An 18,490-nucleotide genomic window follows, 5' to 3' on the forward strand; every position below is an offset into this window, starting at 1 on the left:
AGGAAGGATAGCCACTTTTTTCTTCAATAGTATCAGTGTGTCCATTAGGGGACTGTGCTCATTAGGGGACCTGAAGTAGAGGGGGAAAACTCTTTTTAAGGTAATGTAGCAGGACTGAGGAAAAGTTGTGCAGAAGACATAAGTAACGTTGGACAGTTTTGAGGAAAGGTGGCAGGTTGAATTCATATAGACTCATGACTGTGCCGGAGACAGTTCTCAACATCACTATCAAGGTTTTGCAGGTATTTGTCTTTTATTCCTTCTTCTACTGGAGGACAGAGCTCAAAATCTTTTACTTTTCTTCCCTTCTTCATCCCCTGGATCCCTAGGGATAACGACTGATAAGATTCACCGATCATTGTTTTCTATTCTATTTGCTAGCGGCAGAAGTGGTCTTAAAGTTTGGTATTAAATTCAGTCTAAGTTGATGTAAAGAACTTGTCTGCCCTCTTCACCATAGGCTTGATGGTGTGGGAACAAAATACACAGTACTCTAAAACTAGCTTGGGGAAGGTCTGGAGGTATAGTGTGAATGTGACTAGTAGCACTCTTGGGCACAGCGATCCGGGAGCTATAGCAGGCTGAACACCTAACAGAAGGTACCACTTGGCCATCAGGCAGCTCAAAACAAGCATTCGCCAGGGACACAGTTACCTAAAGATATCCTCTTACAAATGAGAAAAATAAATCAGTGGTTGTTGGTAATTCATCTTTTAATTACAGTAGAAGCTGGTTAATGGAACGTTCTTCTCCCTTGCTACATATTTTATTAACAGCATTCATGAATAAATAAAATGAGTGCTAATTGTGGAAAAAAGGAACCTTGCATTAAGCTTTCTTCAATTCTGCATTTGTACAAATAGCATCTTGGTACATCAAAAACTTGGTTTGAGATGATTCTCAATTTTTCACTAGTTTTGCAGGTGGAAAGTGCTCATAAGTAATAGCAGTGGTTTTTATCCCAGGATAATTAAAGGGAAAGTGAAAACTGCACTATAATATATAAGCCTATATTAATACTGTGAAAACCTAACACTGAATATATACATATATCAATCCATATGTATCTCTGAATACACATACTCAGATTTATAGAAACACACACATAATGTGTGTGCTGAACTGGTAGTACTGCCTGTTATAAAGGCTGGCAGGTGTTTACCATTATGAGATGCATTTTTTCTGCTCTTACAACTATACCAAATTTTAATAATTTGGGCTGAAATTTTCTATGCTGGCTGTCAGCCTCAGGCTGAGTTACTTGACGAATATCAGCCAAATGGTTTTGCTAACCCATTTATGTAAACTTGGCTGGAGAAAAAGTGCTGTTTTGTGTATGCTGAAAGATAATTTTATCTAAAAAAAAAGCTCTGGCTGCTACAGAGCATGACACTGAATTCTGACAAAGTGGTAAACTAATTACTGCATCCTTTGTACATTTCTTTGTAAATGTATTCGGCCAACCTACAGTCCTTCAAAAAATCACACACACACATACCACTGCTACCCTTGTTCTTTTAGAGAATGTTTCCATGGCTGCTATGTTTTGTTTATATAGTCCAATCTTTCCAGTATGTGTTGTCGTATGCTCTGAGCACAGCTAAATGGATCAGGCCCCTCAAGGATTTGGGAGGAGTAATGCCTGCTCTGCAAGTCCCTGCTAGATTGAGACAAAAGATATAAGCCAAAATGGCTGCAATTCTAACACACGTAGAGGCAGAAATGTATGTGTCTACATGCTCCTGGAAAGTAAGGTCTGAAAGGAAAGCTTGGCTTTCCTTGCAGGCTGCATCATTTGTTTGCACATGGAATATTGTGTCAAAGGAGAAAACCTCTACAGGGGTCGACTGGGCAGATTCTCTCTCCTTACCATTCTACTGCATTGTTTCATGCTCTGCCACCCTGTTTCACCAGGGAGTTAACAGCATGGCTAACAAAACAAACCAGCTCTTCCTTTACGAGTTCGACTGCCCATAATCCTTCCACTCTTGTGGCAGCTCAGTTTTATATTTCAGTTATATGCAGGCAACCTTTGCCCCAAAGCATTTTTACAACTGCAAAAACAATTACCAAGACAGTCTTTAATTAATAAATTATCCTCAATTAGATTATTTGCTTGATACAAGTCTCTTTGTAGTTTAAAATTTTAAAATAATTTTTAAAAAATTTATTTTAGATGGTCACTTATTTTCTTCCTGCTGTGTAATTCATGACATCTCAAGATGAGCCATTTTCTGTCTATTGCACCATTTCCTTCTTTTCTTTCAAATCTAAGGCATATGCAATATTTGTTTTCACTTGATTTTAATGAATTTTAATTATTTATTCTGCATCATGAATTCACATTTAATGTTACCAAAAGTCATTTGAAATGCCTTGCTTTCCTAAGCCTCTTAAGTTTCTGTGGAAGTTTCACAGTTCTTCATGACAACTGACAGGATGAAAGCTTCCTGAGAGCTTCAGAGTATGAACAAATACATGCAACAATGTTACTGTGTGTTAATAAGGCTACAGAAAGTTTATTATCTATGGAATCTCTTTGTCTCAAATTCTCCTCCCCTTAGTATACATGCTTCTGTATTATTTTTTCTGTGCATCAAAAAATGTATTTAACATAAACATAATACATTCCATAATCAGTCTCTTCACCAGAAGTATATAAAAGAGCATCAGGGAATTTAGACTAGACAATGGAGAGGCCTATTATCAAGTAGTTAAAGCACAGGACTAGCAGTCAGAAATTCCTTTCTGTTCCGACTTTGTCAGTGACTCATCTTTAGCATAGTCAAGTCACTCACCATCTTCATCTATGAGGTATGGACACATCTCTCTCTCTCTCTAAGTGAGGCAGGACTGTGCACTCTAAGATGAGGTCTTTGGCTGTAGCTCCTTTGTATCAGCCTGACTCAAAGCCTATTCCAATTAATCAAAGATTTTTTGAAGCAGCTTTGGCCCAAAACTAACAGTACATGTTATTAGATTGGAAATACACTTTTACAATATTACTCAAAAGACTTGAGATAGATTTAGTAATTTGTTTTTCTTACATTATATTTATTTCTTATCCAGAGAACAACCTGGTCATTCTTCTTAATTATAATAAACGTTACTTCACTTCCTTAGAAATGCAAATATATCTTTTTCAGACCAGGCATTGTCCCTTATACTTGACTAATTACTGAGGCTTTGTCTCAAATTAAGCTTTTCTCCCCTCAGTGTATATATTTCAGTGAGAAGTATTTCTGCCACTGAATCTCTGAGTCTGTAAACTAACACACTTGATACGAACATTAAATAGGATAAACATTGGTAGTTAAACACGGCTAGTATTGGTAGGTAAATGTCATCTATTGGCTGAGACCAGACATGATCATTTTGAAGAGATGCATTTTGAGTGATTTTTCTACAAATACTGTAACTGTGTGTAGACTTTAAATAAGCAAAGGTATCCTTAAGCGATGGAAGAAATCCTTTGATTTAAGGGAGTAGACCTTTGAAGTTTGGACTAAATGATTTCCAGAGGTCCTTCCTAAACTACTTTTTTTTTATGATTGCAATGATTCTTCATCTTGTATAATGAATTTCTAATGAAAAAGAACAGTATGACTAAATTCTTATAAATATAAGCCCAAACGATCCCTATATAGTTTGTCTTTATTGTGGAGTACTAGACTACTCTTCTCATTATCTACCATTTAAAGCAGCTAATTAAGAAAACTAATAGAAACTAATGGTAGTGTGGTATTTCCTATGCAGGGTAGTTTGATGATGTGGACTGCTAAAAAAACCCCACATATTTGTATAGTTTTGAAATGGATGCAGAACAGAGAACCTATGGTTGATTAATGCAAATATGTGAGTACTATCAAAGAGTCTTTGATTCTTTCTCCAATCTACCAGATACATCTTCAGAAATACATTTCAGAAATGTTTTAATTAAGTTTACAATTATCCTTGGTATGTTCTTTTTATCCCTTTGCTAATAGAATGGGTCAAACCATATCAAACTGTAACACTGTTAGTAGTATTACCGCTGTTTTTTAACTTCACTCACATTTACATAACTTCCAAAACATAAAACTGCTGTAATGTCAGTCAAAACCAAATTAGAGTAGACATACATGATTTAATAAATAAGAGTGCTCTACCTGGTGAGGAGATGTGAACCTTTTTTCATATGTCAGTTGACTTCCTTCTGTGGAGAAGCGGAAACTTTTCCTTCTGATACTGTCTTCTGACTCAGACTTGGGGAACTTATCGATATCTCCTTTGTCCTCTGCTTCAGACATTTCTTTCTGTCTTCTTTTCTTCCTTCTGTTTCTTCTTTCTTTAGCACTCTTTGAGCTCAACTTTGATGCTTCTGAAGAACTTTCCAAGAGTTCTCCTAATCCCCCTACACCACTGAAATCTCTTGATGCAACTGATGCTGCTGCTACTGCTGCTGTTGCCTGTCAGGTTACAAAGCAAGGTATTCTTAGTAGGCCAAAAATGAACAATTTTATAGGCTTTTATCAACTGTTTTTATTATCACTGTGGTAATACTGCTGGTTGTACACTTTTGAGTATGCAAATATACACAAACTGAACTGAAGATAAACTATTGAGTTGTGTAGCTCATTGTTTAGTAGCATGATCTACTTCAGCATCACTAGCATCAACTTCAGCAGAACAATAGCACCACTATTCCTTAACGACTTGCTGCACAAGGCACTGGTCTAAAATTAAGGTAGTCGGAGAAGTATAAACATGGTGCTTTTCCACTTATTTCAGACCTGCTTCCCCATTTTCTTTCGAGAAAAGCCCCACATTATGCTCTAATTCAGCTGATCCTTTCTGAGTCCTTACAGAGAAAACAAATCCCTTACATCCACCATATGAGTTAATGTATCATAATCTAATTAGCAGCCTGCAAATAGTTGAATCCAGCCTTTCCTCACTGTCTTCACAGCAAGGACACTCCCCTCACTTTCCTTCTACCTTCACTGGCAACAACCACACCCTCTAGACATGTGTTCAAGCCCTACCTCCCTCTTCATGTTTCCCCTCCCACATTTCCCATTTTAACAGCACTCTAGGTCTTTGTTATAGACACACAAAGGTACATGTATTGCCTGTTGCTACTGTGGCCAGAGAGAAGAAAATGCCTAGGTCTCTTCCCTGATCGAAAGGGATGAGATGACTTACTGGAGCGAAGAGACATCCCAAAACTCAGGACCAGTATCTTCAACTATAGTGGTCAGCCTACCTGATTTGGTTCATTAGGCAAACTGGTTCATTTAGTCATCAAATAAAGGAGTAATTGAGAGTGTGTCCAGTACTCTTCCTAGAAAGCACTGTCTGGGAGATTGCTATGAAATTCTGCAGTGGAAAATATGTTTGGAAAGATGATAGGCTGCTGTGAGCTTACAAAAAAAGGGTGGTGTGATAAATGGCAAGAGACTAGGGTTATATAACAAAGATGACTAGTAATTATTTGGCAAAACAAGTTATATTCAATGCCAAGTATTTCAGGAATTATGAGATATCTCTCTACAGCAGGAAAGGATAGATTGAAAGCTCATAGTATGAATTAATGGCTTTCTGTGCCACAATATACAACCCATGCTATATAATTTGGACTTATATACTTATAAGTATATAAGTAATGGTTGGACTGGATGATCTTAAAGGTCTTTTCCAACCTAATGATTCTATGATTCTATAGGTTGACTTGATACAGTCTTTTTCTTGCTAAATGGCGTATTGAAAGGGTTCTGAAGTGTTTATCAATTAAAACAAGCGATACTCAAAATTTTGTCACACTGGTTTCAGAATATCATCTTTCAAATGTTCGAACAGAAACAAAGACAGCAGATGTCGAGTCATCACTCATCTACTTCATAATACTAACACCAAAGGTCAAACAAGTGGAGCAAGCCAAAGACCACTGTGATGGCTTAGGTTTGTGGATTAATAGGTTCAGTGTCAAGGGAGTGAAGAGGTGGGTCCCACACTCATTTCCATCTCAGCAACCAATTCAGCAGCTCAGTGATCCACCTTGTAATGCATACTTTCTGCTAATATTTTCACATACAAGAGGGATCTTGGCTGTAATACTGCTTTTCTTGTAACAAACTGAGTGGTCATTCATTTAAAAAAGTAGCGACTTTCCAGGGCCTTTATCCAACTTTCCTTGTAGTCTCCGTTTCATATGGTTCTATTCTTCTTCCTAATTCTGGATCAGCTTCACCTCTGTCCCCACTCTCAAACACACAAACACCTAGATAAGCCTCCTGATATCTTTTGATATAATGCGATTTAGTGCCTTTCATGGATGCAAATATCAGAATTTTTTTTTTTTTAAAAGTACTCTTTGCTGATATTTAACTGGTTTTTTAATTTGAAGTTTCCAGGATTCTGCTTTTTCTTTAGTGATTTGGAAGTGATAAGGTTTAATAACTAAAATAGAGATATACTGATTAGATTTCACAGGTCATGCGAGCTTTCTTTTCAAGAAAAAAATAGAGAGTTTCACTTTCTATTAGCACTTTATAGAGTCATTCTAACTTAGTGAAAGTAGCTGTAAAATACTACCAAAACTATAGTTTCATAGAAGATTCTAATTTTCTAGCATTTTATAAACATTGTCCTGTTGAAAATTACTACATACCAGATGAAAAGCAATAGAAAACCAGTCCAGAAATTAGACAGATGTCTGACTCATGGAGCTGAATTCCTGCATATGTTTTACTTTCAGATAAGAAAACCTCACACAAAAGGATCTATTAAAATGTCTTTTTCTCATAAAACTTTAAATAATTTTCTTCTCTTTTCAAAGAAAACAAAGATTACTTTAAAAGAATTCTGAAGTAATACCTTGTTATAAATATCGCCAGTCTGTTCTAAGGATATATAAACTTCTGATTGACTTCAGTGTGTTTGAATTAGGGATATGCTTAAATACCGTGCTGTATAGAAACCTAAAAGAACACTGATTACAATCCTTCTCTCTGTTTCCTGAATATTGGGGAAGAACTATTAAGTACATCAAGCCTGGGAATTCTCACTCAGACCGTAAACCAGAAGTAACATCACCAGACTTTTTTCATGCTGTTCATAAGACCTGTAAGATAAAAGCATCATGAACTATAACTACTTAAAGTCAGGTTTCTAGGACACACTTATCACAAATATTTTACTTTTACAGTCTTTTGGTGAACTTAGTAGCATTCTTTTCTGTACCATTAGCTTGCATTTTTGCTGTTTGGTTAGTTCCTGATTTTCCTTGGCTATTTCCACTTTTATAACTTGTGTGGTAAACAAGACTTTTTTCTTTCTGTAATTAATTGCACAACTTATACGTGTTCTAATTCACAAAAGATTATTATCCTTGCCTTAAGAATAAGGCCATTCAGAAAGTACAATTTACATCATTACCTGAGCTTCTTCTTGCTGCTTCTTCAGTTGTTCCAGCATCTGTTGAAATTCTGCCTCTTTCTGCTCCGCTTCTTCCATGGTTGCTTGATTCTGTTCTTCATAGGCCATGGCGACCACAGCCAGGATCAAGTTGATCAGATAGAAAGAGCCCAGAAAAATCACCAGAACAAAAAATATCATGTATGTTTTCCCAGCAGCACGTAGTGTCTAGGGAGTAGAAAGCATATCTATATATTATTCCACCACTTATCTTTGTTACCGCAACAGCATTATGTTTTCAGCCATGTACAAATAAGCCTATTTATATAATTTTGTATGTTGCCTACAGTTTAATTTTTATGTCATAAAAATTTCTTACCAGCTGATACAGGTTTTCCCAGAAGTCCTGAGTCATTAGCCGAAAGAGTGACAAAAAAGCCCAACTGAAGGTGTCAAAGCTTGTGTAACCATAGTTGGGGTTTCTACCAGCTTTCACACATATGTATCCCTCTGGGCACTGCCTATGTGAAAACCAAACAGGAGGTACTTAGTCATAACTTTTATTTCCTTCTGGAACGTATTTATAATCTTTTGGAAGAATATGCATTATTTTTCCACAGGAAATCCATGTATTACAATTAAATTAATTCAGAAAAAAAAGTCCTAAGAAATGAACTAAGAGAGTAAATGCAAGATACCCTTTCCATCCGTTCATTGGTTGAAATGACCTAAATATTTAAATTCTCCTCAGTCACATTTTGCAAATAGAATCTTTATTCCAGATGAATAATTTCCTGGCAGAAATAATTGCTAAAATGTTGTTAAGGGTACAGACAGATTAAACAATATTATTAGCTAAATCCAATTGTACTGTTAGAGATCTCCCACATAATGCTGAGATTTTTTTTTCTAATAAGCTGCTTCTCTGTTGCCTGTTAGGTATCGGAGTTCAGCTAACAGTTCTAGTCTCATAATTGGGCACATGTGTATGGCAGAATTTGCCACTAATGAAAAAGAGTTAGGCTTGAAAAAAAGATTCAGTCTTGAACTATGAAGTCACTAGTGTGCTTTCTTAATATTTTATGTATTCTCTTTCTCAGGTCTGACCTTTGGTTTCATCCTATTTTCTTCAATCAGTACATCTCCAAAATAGATTTTATCATGAACACCAACATCATTTTCCAGTCAAGCAGGAAGAAAGGCTGTTAATGAGTATTTTGTTTAGCGAGAGTAAAATATTTTGACTTCAGTAAGAAATCATTGTTTAGCAGCACAACTCTGTAAGTTCTGTAACACTGTTAAATATGGAGTTGCAACTGTTAGAGATAGGTTTCATGTTATTGCTTTTTCTACAGAACATAACAGAGGATTTTTGAAAGGGTCTTACCCTGCATCAGAGCTATTACCACAAAGTAGGGCATCTCTTTGTCCTTCCAAAATGTAAAAATGAGCTGTGTAGAAAGCATTAGAAATATTGTGAATAAATCAAATGAACCTGAAAGTACTATAAAGTAAAATAAAACCAAATTGTAATAAAACCAAAGTGGCTAGCTGCTGATCACTTTGTAGTTTGTTTAGGAACCCTTCTGGTTATTGTACTTGTTTATTGTATGGATTTAATCTCTGTCAGTCAGTGACTGTAGTTCTACATAAGATTGCAGTTCTACATAAGGTGGATATATAAACCATTCAATATTCTGTGTTTGATCACAAATAATTACATACTATAGCCACAAATATATTAAAAATAGTTATATCAGTCATTCTTACTTTCATCCTCAATGTAATCCTTCCAGTTAAACATGCTCACTGTCATATTAACAAATGTACCATTTTCATCCATTGTGCTATTAAAGTAGGAAATAACAGTTGTTTCAAAAGTAGAATTGTCTGGAGGCCACTGCAGGCATTTATTCCTCAAGTTGCCCATGAACAGCTGCAGCCCTATTAGTGCAAATACACTCAGACAAAACACAGTCAGGATCATTACGTCCGAGAGCTTCTTCACAGACTGAATTAGGGCTCCTACAATAGTCTTTAGGCCTGCAAAGAGAAAAGATCCATAGATTTATCAAAGAGTATCTTTGCCTTTCCCATATAATTAAGATGTCATGCAGATACTTAAAAGAAATTATTTTTTATTTCTCAAAAAGTAAAGCTTCATGAACAGCCTCAGAGCTTGTGAAGATGAATGAAAGAAAAAGATTCTTTTTTATGAATATGCAATGTACATATATTCCAATAAACTGAATATATAATGTTATTCTCAAGCAGGAAATGTTATCAAACATGCTTTCCTGTTATAGATTTGATTTGATTTCTTAATTTTTCTTGGCATTAAATATTCTTCAAATAATTCAGTTCCCAGTTAATATTAAATATGACTTCACAACAGTGTGAAGATAGTATGAGTTAGAATTGCAAGTAATTTTGAGGAAAAAAAATCATTTGCATTTGATAAAATTTCCTGTGCAATATTTATCTCCTTTTTGGTAGCTTTTTTGTTGGCACTTGGTTGTCTTTAAGACTAATAATTTTAAGTGATAAAATAAAGGAAAAAAATTCAAAATCAAGAAAGCCATAGCGCTAAAGCTTTTTTAATGTGAAAGAGACAACTTGTCATAATAAAATGCAGAAAAACAAAGCAAAATAACCCATAGGCCTCATATTTTATGTTTCATGCAAGAATCTGTTAAACTCAAAGGCTGATTTTGCAAAATAAAAGAAGCTAATGCTGAAAAGGCAAAGAACCATAATGCAGGCTTATGATCCATGCCTTTTTTTTTTTTTTTTTTTTGGCAGCACGAGCAGCAAACAGCAAGACTTATGCTCAAAAGAAGTGAATTCAACTTCAATGGAACGAAAGTCAGCCTCGGTGTTTAACCTCGCTCTCACCTGGAATGACTGATATTGTTTTCAAAGCTCGGAGAACTCTGAATGTTCTCAACGCTGAGACATTGCCCAGGTCCACAAACTCTGTCACATATCTGTAATAGGGGAGTTCACACACAAACACAATGACAGCACACAAATAACAATCGGAGTTACGAGGGGCCTAACACCTTACACCAGTTACTTCTTACCTGGGATTACAGAAATAGTTTTCAAAGCTCTCAATACTCTGAAAGTTCGAAGAGCTGAAACATTGCCTAGGTTTACAAATTCTGTTACATACCTGTAGGATTAAATCACAGTTATTCAGAATTGAGGCAGAGCTTATACTAATTATGTGGGTCTTCAAAACCTCTGTGGCAATACTAGCAATCATACTTCAGAATTTACCTGTCTCTTCAGCACACCTCCCTTTTGTAATTATTTATTTTCATCAATTTTGCTTAAATTTCATTGAAGTGAAACTCACTGATTTGTATTTGAACAGCCAGTTAAACTAATTAGCTTGTAATAGGATGGTGACATGAAGTCAAAGGGATGGCTTCCGTTCTGGTGAGCAGAAAAATGTCGGACATGAAATTAGTGTCCCTCAGCAGTAATTACACTATCGGCTGACACTCCATTCTGGCTCCTGCCATATTTTACTTTGATTTATGAGTACTAGAATGTGTGATACAGTGTCTAAACTTTATTGGTTGCAGAAATTAAATACTTTTAAATCGATACATTTATTATAATCATATTTGCCACTAATTTCATGCCCTAAAAGCTTAAAAAGTTCTTAAACCACTTACGCCATTAAAATGACACTGAAGTCAAGCCAGTTCCACGGGTCTCGCAGAAAAGTAAAACCTTCTAAGCAGAAGCCCCTTGCAAGAATTTTGATAAGTGATTCAAATGTATAAATTCCAGTGAAGGTGTACCTGAAAAGCATCAAAGTAGGAATAATGGAATTTTGCATACTTATGCTTATAGACAGTGCCATTCTGATGATGACTTAGAAGAAAAGAAACGAAAAAGTATTTGGAGGTGAAAGGAGGAAATCATTAATTTAACTTGCCCCAAACACTTAAGAATATAATCATTGTTCAGTAGATGAAATTTGAACCTGACACATATATACTATTCATTTTCTAAAAGGTTGATTTAAACTCAGATTTTGTGCTTGCAAATAATTTCAGACTCCAGTATTTATAGATACATTTCAGACTTTGATATTTATATGTACATTCTGTAGCACTTACAGGGCTGCCTCTTTGCTTGCATTCACAAATCAGGTAGATGTCTAAGTGTTACAAAAAATGAAGAATTTTTTTATTTCAAAATCAGAGAGTTTTGTGAAAGTCAATTCTGGATAATAACTATACTCATGCCTATAATACAGGTTTATTTCATAAATAACCATTAAATATAAGAAAGCATGCCCAGACTGTTATTCTTGAAGATGTGGAGCATGATTACTAATTTACCTGGTGTGGGAACAACCATTCATTTAAAAGCATAGAATAGTCAGTTATAACCAGTGTAATGCAGGGACTTCCTGAGACCCACATGGGTCTGTGCAGACCTCCAGAATAAAGTAAAATCTATGTACAGACCCTACTGGTGTCCTTTCAGACTCTCAGCAATCCTAACAAGCCATAGTCACTGTTGAGCATCCTGGGAATGGGTGAATACTAGTGCAGCTTCTAAATATAGCATTCAGAGTAAGATTCCTTAATGCAGTGAAATAAATAAACAGAAATTAAAAATGGCTATTGGAGAACATGAGGGAATGAAAGAAACCACAAGAGGTTAGAACTACATTTTTCATAAGTAGTATTATTTCAAAGAAAAACGTGTATCGATATTTTGTTAGAGAACAAACATGCGTGTATAACCATGAACAAGAAAGAGAAACAGAGATACTGTCATTTCCTTACTTCTGTGAGCTCTTTGTTACTCCTTCATAGGTAAGGCCCTTTCCTCAGTGGTCTGAGCTTCTTGTGGTTTGAGTGTTGTGTGTGCTTCCTGTGGCTGGCACTTGTGAGTTCACATCAGTGAGCCACAATGAACGTCCCACTGTGCTAAGATCAAGCAATATATGGCTGGCCTCACCAATGACATGCAACAATTTTACACGCACATGTGAACTTCTGGAGCTCCTTTTCCAATTTACAGCTCAGAACACCCAAGGACAAGAGCTCATGTTTGTACTTCACAGTAGAAGTTCAGATATTACTTGGACATAATTTTAAAGAACAAGGCATTACTCAAACCATTTAAATTATTCAGGAGGAAACCAGAAGGATGTTGATGATCTCATGAAATCTGATTCTTCATGACTCTGGAAAAGCCCATTCTGACATGTAACTTTCCAAAAATGCTTCTTGTTTGGAGCCACACGAAAACAAAGTAGTAAAAATGAAGAAGTAAAAATGTTTGACTTACTCTACATTCTTTGTCCAGTCTGGAGGGTTACTCATGGTCATAAATACACAGTTGGTCAAAATAGTGCACATGATAAGCATGCTGAATAATGTAGATTATAGTCAAGGGATATAACTGAGAAAAACAACAGTTTTATAACACTGAAATAATTAAAAATATTAAGTGTATAAAAATATGTACAAATGACATGACATTCTAAATATAATCTGAAAATAAAACTTTGCACATAATTTCATCTATTTTAAATGGTATGCCATCTGGCATGTTATGGTGCACTTACTGTGAAACAATGCATTACTTTTATAATTATGGCAGGTTTAGGATTTAAATGAAACTTAAACACATCCTTAAGGCTGTAAAGATATGAAATGAGTACCCAAACATAATTACTCATTGAAGCCAGGGGGGTCATTCTGAAAGATCTTTGGGCAGAGGTTGGTTGTTTACGCCCAAGTTGTTCTTTGGACATGATTGAAATATATTTGAAAATATTCTCCTTTATTGTGACCTGGATCTTTTATAGGACACCTACCCCAATGCTGAAAACACAACGCTGAAAAAGTATGCCTGAAAAAGCAGCTCTGTACTGGTGCTCTTTTGTCCTTGCTAAGTGAGTCTAGTTCATGAATAGTACTACTTGTCTTGGTAAAAGTGTGACCTTAGATATGTTCAAGTGCAATGGTTTGTTACTAATTTGGTCTTAGCTGCAGGGCTTAGTATGGGATCAGGTCTCCTTTTGTATATAAAGCCTGATATTTAAACTCTGACAGCTTTAGGTGGTTCAGTAGAGGATGCTCGTGGTAGGAATGAAGATCATACTGCAATTCACATGTGATATTGCTGCTTTTTAAGTGTGATCAGTAGATGTTTAGTTAGCATAGTACACCCACATGGACATAATTTGTATATCTGTATGAAAAGTATTATTTCAGTAATGAAACAGTTTTAAATGGCAACCCTTAAATCAACATTAAGAAAAAAGGATATGAATGTACCAAAATCTTGATAGCAATTTTTCTGATGGGATTAAAGGGAGTTAAAATGTACAAGGCAGATGTGGCACTGAATCGGAAGATTGCCTTTCCCTTATTCAATACTATGAAAGTCTGCAAAAAAGAAATACAAAATTAAAATACGGTGTTGACTACATAAATGTCTTTACTTCCTTCTAAAGGATTCCATTCTCCGCCTGGGAGGTTCAAGTTCCATTCTACTATTTCCTACTGTGGTAGGAAAATAACTGACTTCTATGAATACAGTGGATTGAGCCTTCCACAGCCAATTCTCCAACTTGCTAAATTTCCCAGCATGTGGGCTGAATTATGATATTATTAAAATTGGTGGGAATCATCAGTACAAATGTCAGTTTATCAATAGCAAAATGCGGCATTTCATCACCAAAATATTTTCAATTTTATTTCTAACCGTCTTTGATTAGAGTTTCAAATTAATCAAATACATTCTACCGTGTGAGCAAACACTAACAAAACCAAAACAGCAAAAGGGCAATTCTAAACGCCAGTTTGTATTTGGAACAAATAATTGACAGAATTATATACACATGTATATGGTGACAAGGACAAACACCCGTCACTAAACAATTAACCATAATTTTAAAATAATTTTCATTTCATTTTAGATTTTTAAATACTGCCAATATAAATTATACGTATCATGTAAAAATGTATCTGTGAAAAAATAAAAAGGATTAATAAATTGCCAGCTGACATCATTCTGAGCAGGCTGAGACAAATGTACACCAGAATTTGGCATCTTATAACAACAGATCTTTTCTTCAAAAAAACGCTGTTTTCATTTTTAACAATATGCTCTTATTTTCCCTATATGTGAGCACCAAATTTAGGTAGTTGTTATCATTTAAAATTTGACCTGATAAACCTATGGTTCGTGTTCACTTTCATTCTGTTCCTGTTGGCAGTCATTGCCTAAGTGTTTTCATTTTTATTCCAAGTGTATTTGTGTGTGAGGTTTACTTGCATCTTTGGTGCTGTTTGAAATTTCTTCAGGACATGACTATTCTTCATTCCTTTGCTCTTTGTCGATGGTAATGGCTCTGCTTTGTGCTACCATAATAGAGTCTTTGTTACGCTCTCAGCAGAGCTATATAGTATCGCTGTTCTCCACGTTGATTTCCATTCTCTGTAAAACCTTGGCTGCAGATCAGAAAAATGGTGCCCTCTCTGTGGCCTTTACTGCCTATCTGGTCAGCCGCTTCTGGGAGAGAAAGCAAACCGCTCTACAGTGGAAAAGATGACAGGTAAAGACGTGTTGCCGGTGCCTGTTCACAAATAACATCAAGTGTAGCACTGAGGATGACGAGAATGGACTCACATTCCTTGGCATTTCTCTCTGCCCTACAGTTCTTCACCCAGCTAGAAATGGTAGGAAGATGTTGCCTGTCCCAAGGTCACTGCTGCAGCAAGGCCTGAAGACAGACTCCAGTTCACGTATGATTTTCTCTGCATTGACAAGTCTTTAATTAAGAGTAGTTTCTGCTATAAACTGGAGGAGGGATGACTAATTCTAGTTCATCATTTAAGATGTCCATTTGTTTTCTGTTGAGCGCATTAGGCTGGTGCGTAACATAAATACAGATGTCACCTGTGACAAAAGATTCTGCAGTTTACTAATTACTCTCATAGACTAACAAGTCCATCAGTAGCCTGAGTTTTTACACTTCTTTTCAAAAAAATCTGACTACTTTTTCTGATCACTGGAGGTTAGAAAGTGTACTTTAGTACTTCTCAGATTTTCTGATACTTCATTTGTAGAAGACTTGCTTAGAAAACTTCAGTCCTGATCTTACTTATGCAACTTTATTCCTGAATTGTTTTGCAGATAGTCAAGAAAAGGGCTTAGTACACACAATGATATTGTAAGTAAGAATCTGCATGGAACTGTTGATATAACCAAAACTATATAAATGAAAATAACCCTTGGCAACGCTCATCTTTGAGCTTTCATTTCTTTAAATTTCCTTAATAGTGTTAATATTTGTATTATCTACAGCGCTGTTTATTTAACTTCTGCAACTGTTCGGTTATGCAATTGCATATGGATTATGCTTTATTTTTCAGTCCTGTTACTGAAGCCATAATTTTTAAAACAGTTTTGCCAACCAAAGGCAACCACAAATTTAGCAACAAAATGGAGAGCACTATTGGCGTGATTTGTTCCTAACAAACAAAATAACTTTCTTTACAGTTTAAAATATTTTAGGTCTTCCTTTTTTTATAGTTGCTCAATATCAAGTTTCTTCTCTGGATGGCAGCCTGGAATACCTCACGCCGTCATCAGAGCAACCGTGTCCATTTCCTTCTCTGTTTCAGAGAGACAAGGAAAGATAATCCGAAGCACTTGTCCATAAAACACCTTCTGCATTTTCGAATTTACAGTTATTATCCACAGCTTCATCTTCCTTCACTCTCCTTATCCACAACACCTCGCAGGTCTATCAGGAACTGGGAGAACACCTTGATGCTGCTAAAGGAGCATGCAGAAATAAGCACATAGAGAATGCAGAGGAGAACCTGCTCTTACTGTCAGCTATACCTTTTACTAACCTGTGCAGGACATAAGGTATTTTTAACTATTCCCAGGCTGGACTATTTCAGATCCTGGAGGAATATAACACCATCTACAACTAATCCCAGCTATGGAGATATACTTGTTTGTTCCTTGTCTTTCTCTTAAGTCATATAATGGTAGTCTGTTCCCAGATTGTACGTATCGTTGCTACAAGACCAAAACCCATATACCCTACTACAGATCCTGACTTTTAAAAAGGTCAAGGAGCAAAGTTTTTACTTGAATGGATCTGTTTGAACTAGCCTTTCTATCTCCAAGTCCCTGGCTTGTGGATCATGTGAAAATTAGGACTTTGTATGACTGCAAATCAAGAAGGGGAGGTACACCTCTTTTAGGAGTTTAAATTCTTCATGGAGCACAGCCGTGCTACTTAGGGTCCAATTGTGTTATAGCCTCACACATGTAACTCAGGCACATTACTTTTCTCTCACAACACGTAGCTCTTCGCTCTGCTTTCTGCATGAAAACTCTCAATTAATCTTCAGAACAACAAAACTGTCTTTTTCCAGTTCTTTGCTCAAAACCTAGCTTTTCCATGGTCTCTGCCACAGACTTCTAATTGACAGCTGTGCAGCAGAGAACTATCATAGCAATCCCAAGCACCTCAAGCAACAGTTTTCATTGTGGTAGTTTTATATGACCCAAGATTTACACAGAGTCTCTATATGCTACATATATATATAGATATATTTTATACATACATATATAGATATGTTTACATCTGCTATATAGTTATAACAGAAGCAAAGAGTACGGTTACCGTCCTTTATCTCACTAACTTGGATGGATGCTACCCACTTATCTACAACCATCTCCACTTCAAAATCATGCTTGAAACACCTTGTTTGTCATATCCACTCTTACTGCTACATTGAAATCAGGAAAATTCAGTCATGTTCTCAAGTTCAGGCAAGCTCAAGGAAGCTATATCTTCCTTGCACTGAGGTAAATAACAAGTAACTCAACAGAAGTTGAAGGATTTACAATATAGAAGAGCATAAATCAGTTATGTTAGATCAAAGGGTGTCTCTGTGTATTGAGTGGCTTGATGGCTCTAACCATCATGTTTGTTATTAAACTTTTCCAATGTAGCAAATTATATTCTATTTTGTGCAAAAGATTATTAACTCACTTTTTTATTGATATAATATGGGTCCAGGTCTTCCAAAGGTTCAGATACCATTCCTGGAGGTATGTCACCATAAATAAATGGCAGTGTCTTTCCTGCCTCCAAGTCACTGTTTGGTTTTGGACCATTTTCATCGTCATCATCTGTATGTTCTTGCTTGGGCTTTTTAGCTTTTTCTTCTGCAGAACGCTTTTCAATAGCTGCGAGAGAATCTCTAGTAAAATAGCGGAAGCTTTCAGGTCCTGGTGGTACCAGCAGTGCCTGTGCCATGTTTTCATCCTGCAAATTTAATAACTTTTAGCCTCTTGCATAAGAATGACCTATAAAAAAAAATAGATAATTTAGGAAAACTAGATTGTACCAACAGAAAAAACCCCAACATTTGCTCAGAAATGCTTTCCAGGCCTGGAAATAGAAGCAGCATGTTTCAAAGCTGAATAAAAGTTAAAAGCAACTGCTCAGAGTTTATTTAGATATTTTATAAATTATTTTTCAGCTTTTTCCTACTGGTCTAGAAAAAGACACTACTTCTGCCCACGAACACTGCTTTGTCTATGTCCTTAGACTCTCCCAGTTAGAGCAAAATACCGCTACAAGTTTTTTAACAGCATATCTTTTTTTAATGGCAAGTATAAATGCGTATTTTATGAAGTACTTTTGAAAATTGTGAACCTATATTTTACCAGTTAATACATTTTATCTTCCCATATTTTTTCAAGTATCAGTAATCCAACTTTATAAAAGTAAATACTTTCATTAAATGAAAAAGAAGTTTTTGTACAATTAAAGCTGTTTAAATGACAGCAACTGAATTATGGGAGGAACAAGCACTTTCTTACTGACAGTTTACTGTGCTGAAGGTTAATGTTAGATACCAAAGCAGGTTAGGTTGCATTTATTGACTGTCTGTGAGCTGTGAATCAAAACCACAAGCCCTTTAAGTAAAAGGAAACAGGATGTACAATCAAGACGATGTGGGAAAAGAATGCTGCTCCTGATTTTTTGCAAGGCAAGTGTCATAACATTATTTCAGAC

At 35.9% G+C, this 18,490-nt stretch overlaps 1 protein-coding gene across 10 annotated transcripts in view; it reads right to left on the reverse strand.

The window, feature by feature from the left end:
* The window catches only part of LOC104029146 (sodium channel protein type 2 subunit alpha), a 60,726-nt gene extending 43,001 nt beyond the window's left edge, over window positions 1-17,725 (reverse strand). For 3 of the 10 annotated variants that reach the window (XM_075710734.1, XM_075710727.1, XM_075710729.1), the window contains exons 1-10: window positions 17,459-17,725; window positions 13,705-13,823; window positions 12,718-12,807; window positions 11,082-11,210; window positions 10,291-10,382; window positions 9,166-9,438; window positions 8,783-8,846; window positions 7,775-7,916; window positions 7,417-7,623; window positions 4,149-4,448 (exon numbers count right to left, since the gene is read on the reverse strand). In XM_075710734.1, coding sequence (XP_075566849.1) covers window positions 4,149-4,448; window positions 7,417-7,623; window positions 7,775-7,916; window positions 8,783-8,846; window positions 9,166-9,438; window positions 10,291-10,382; window positions 11,082-11,210; window positions 12,718-12,807; window positions 13,705-13,823; window positions 17,459-17,725 — 1,683 coding nt within the window. Of the gene's footprint in view, window positions 1-4,148; window positions 4,449-7,416; window positions 7,624-7,774; window positions 7,917-8,782; window positions 8,847-9,165; window positions 9,439-10,290; window positions 10,383-10,478; window positions 10,571-11,081; window positions 11,211-12,717; window positions 12,808-13,704; window positions 13,824-17,458 lie in introns of all 10 variants that reach the window. The other 7 variants (XM_075710735.1, XM_075710728.1, XM_075710726.1 and 4 more) reach the window with 4 other exon arrangements.
* Between the last annotated feature and the right edge of the window lie 765 nt (window positions 17,726-18,490).

Source organism: Pelecanus crispus, chromosome 5 (genome assembly GCF_030463565.1).
Source record: "Pelecanus crispus isolate bPelCri1 chromosome 5, bPelCri1.pri, whole genome shotgun sequence".
Lineage (NCBI taxonomy): Eukaryota > Metazoa > Chordata > Aves > Pelecaniformes > Pelecanidae > Pelecanus > Pelecanus crispus.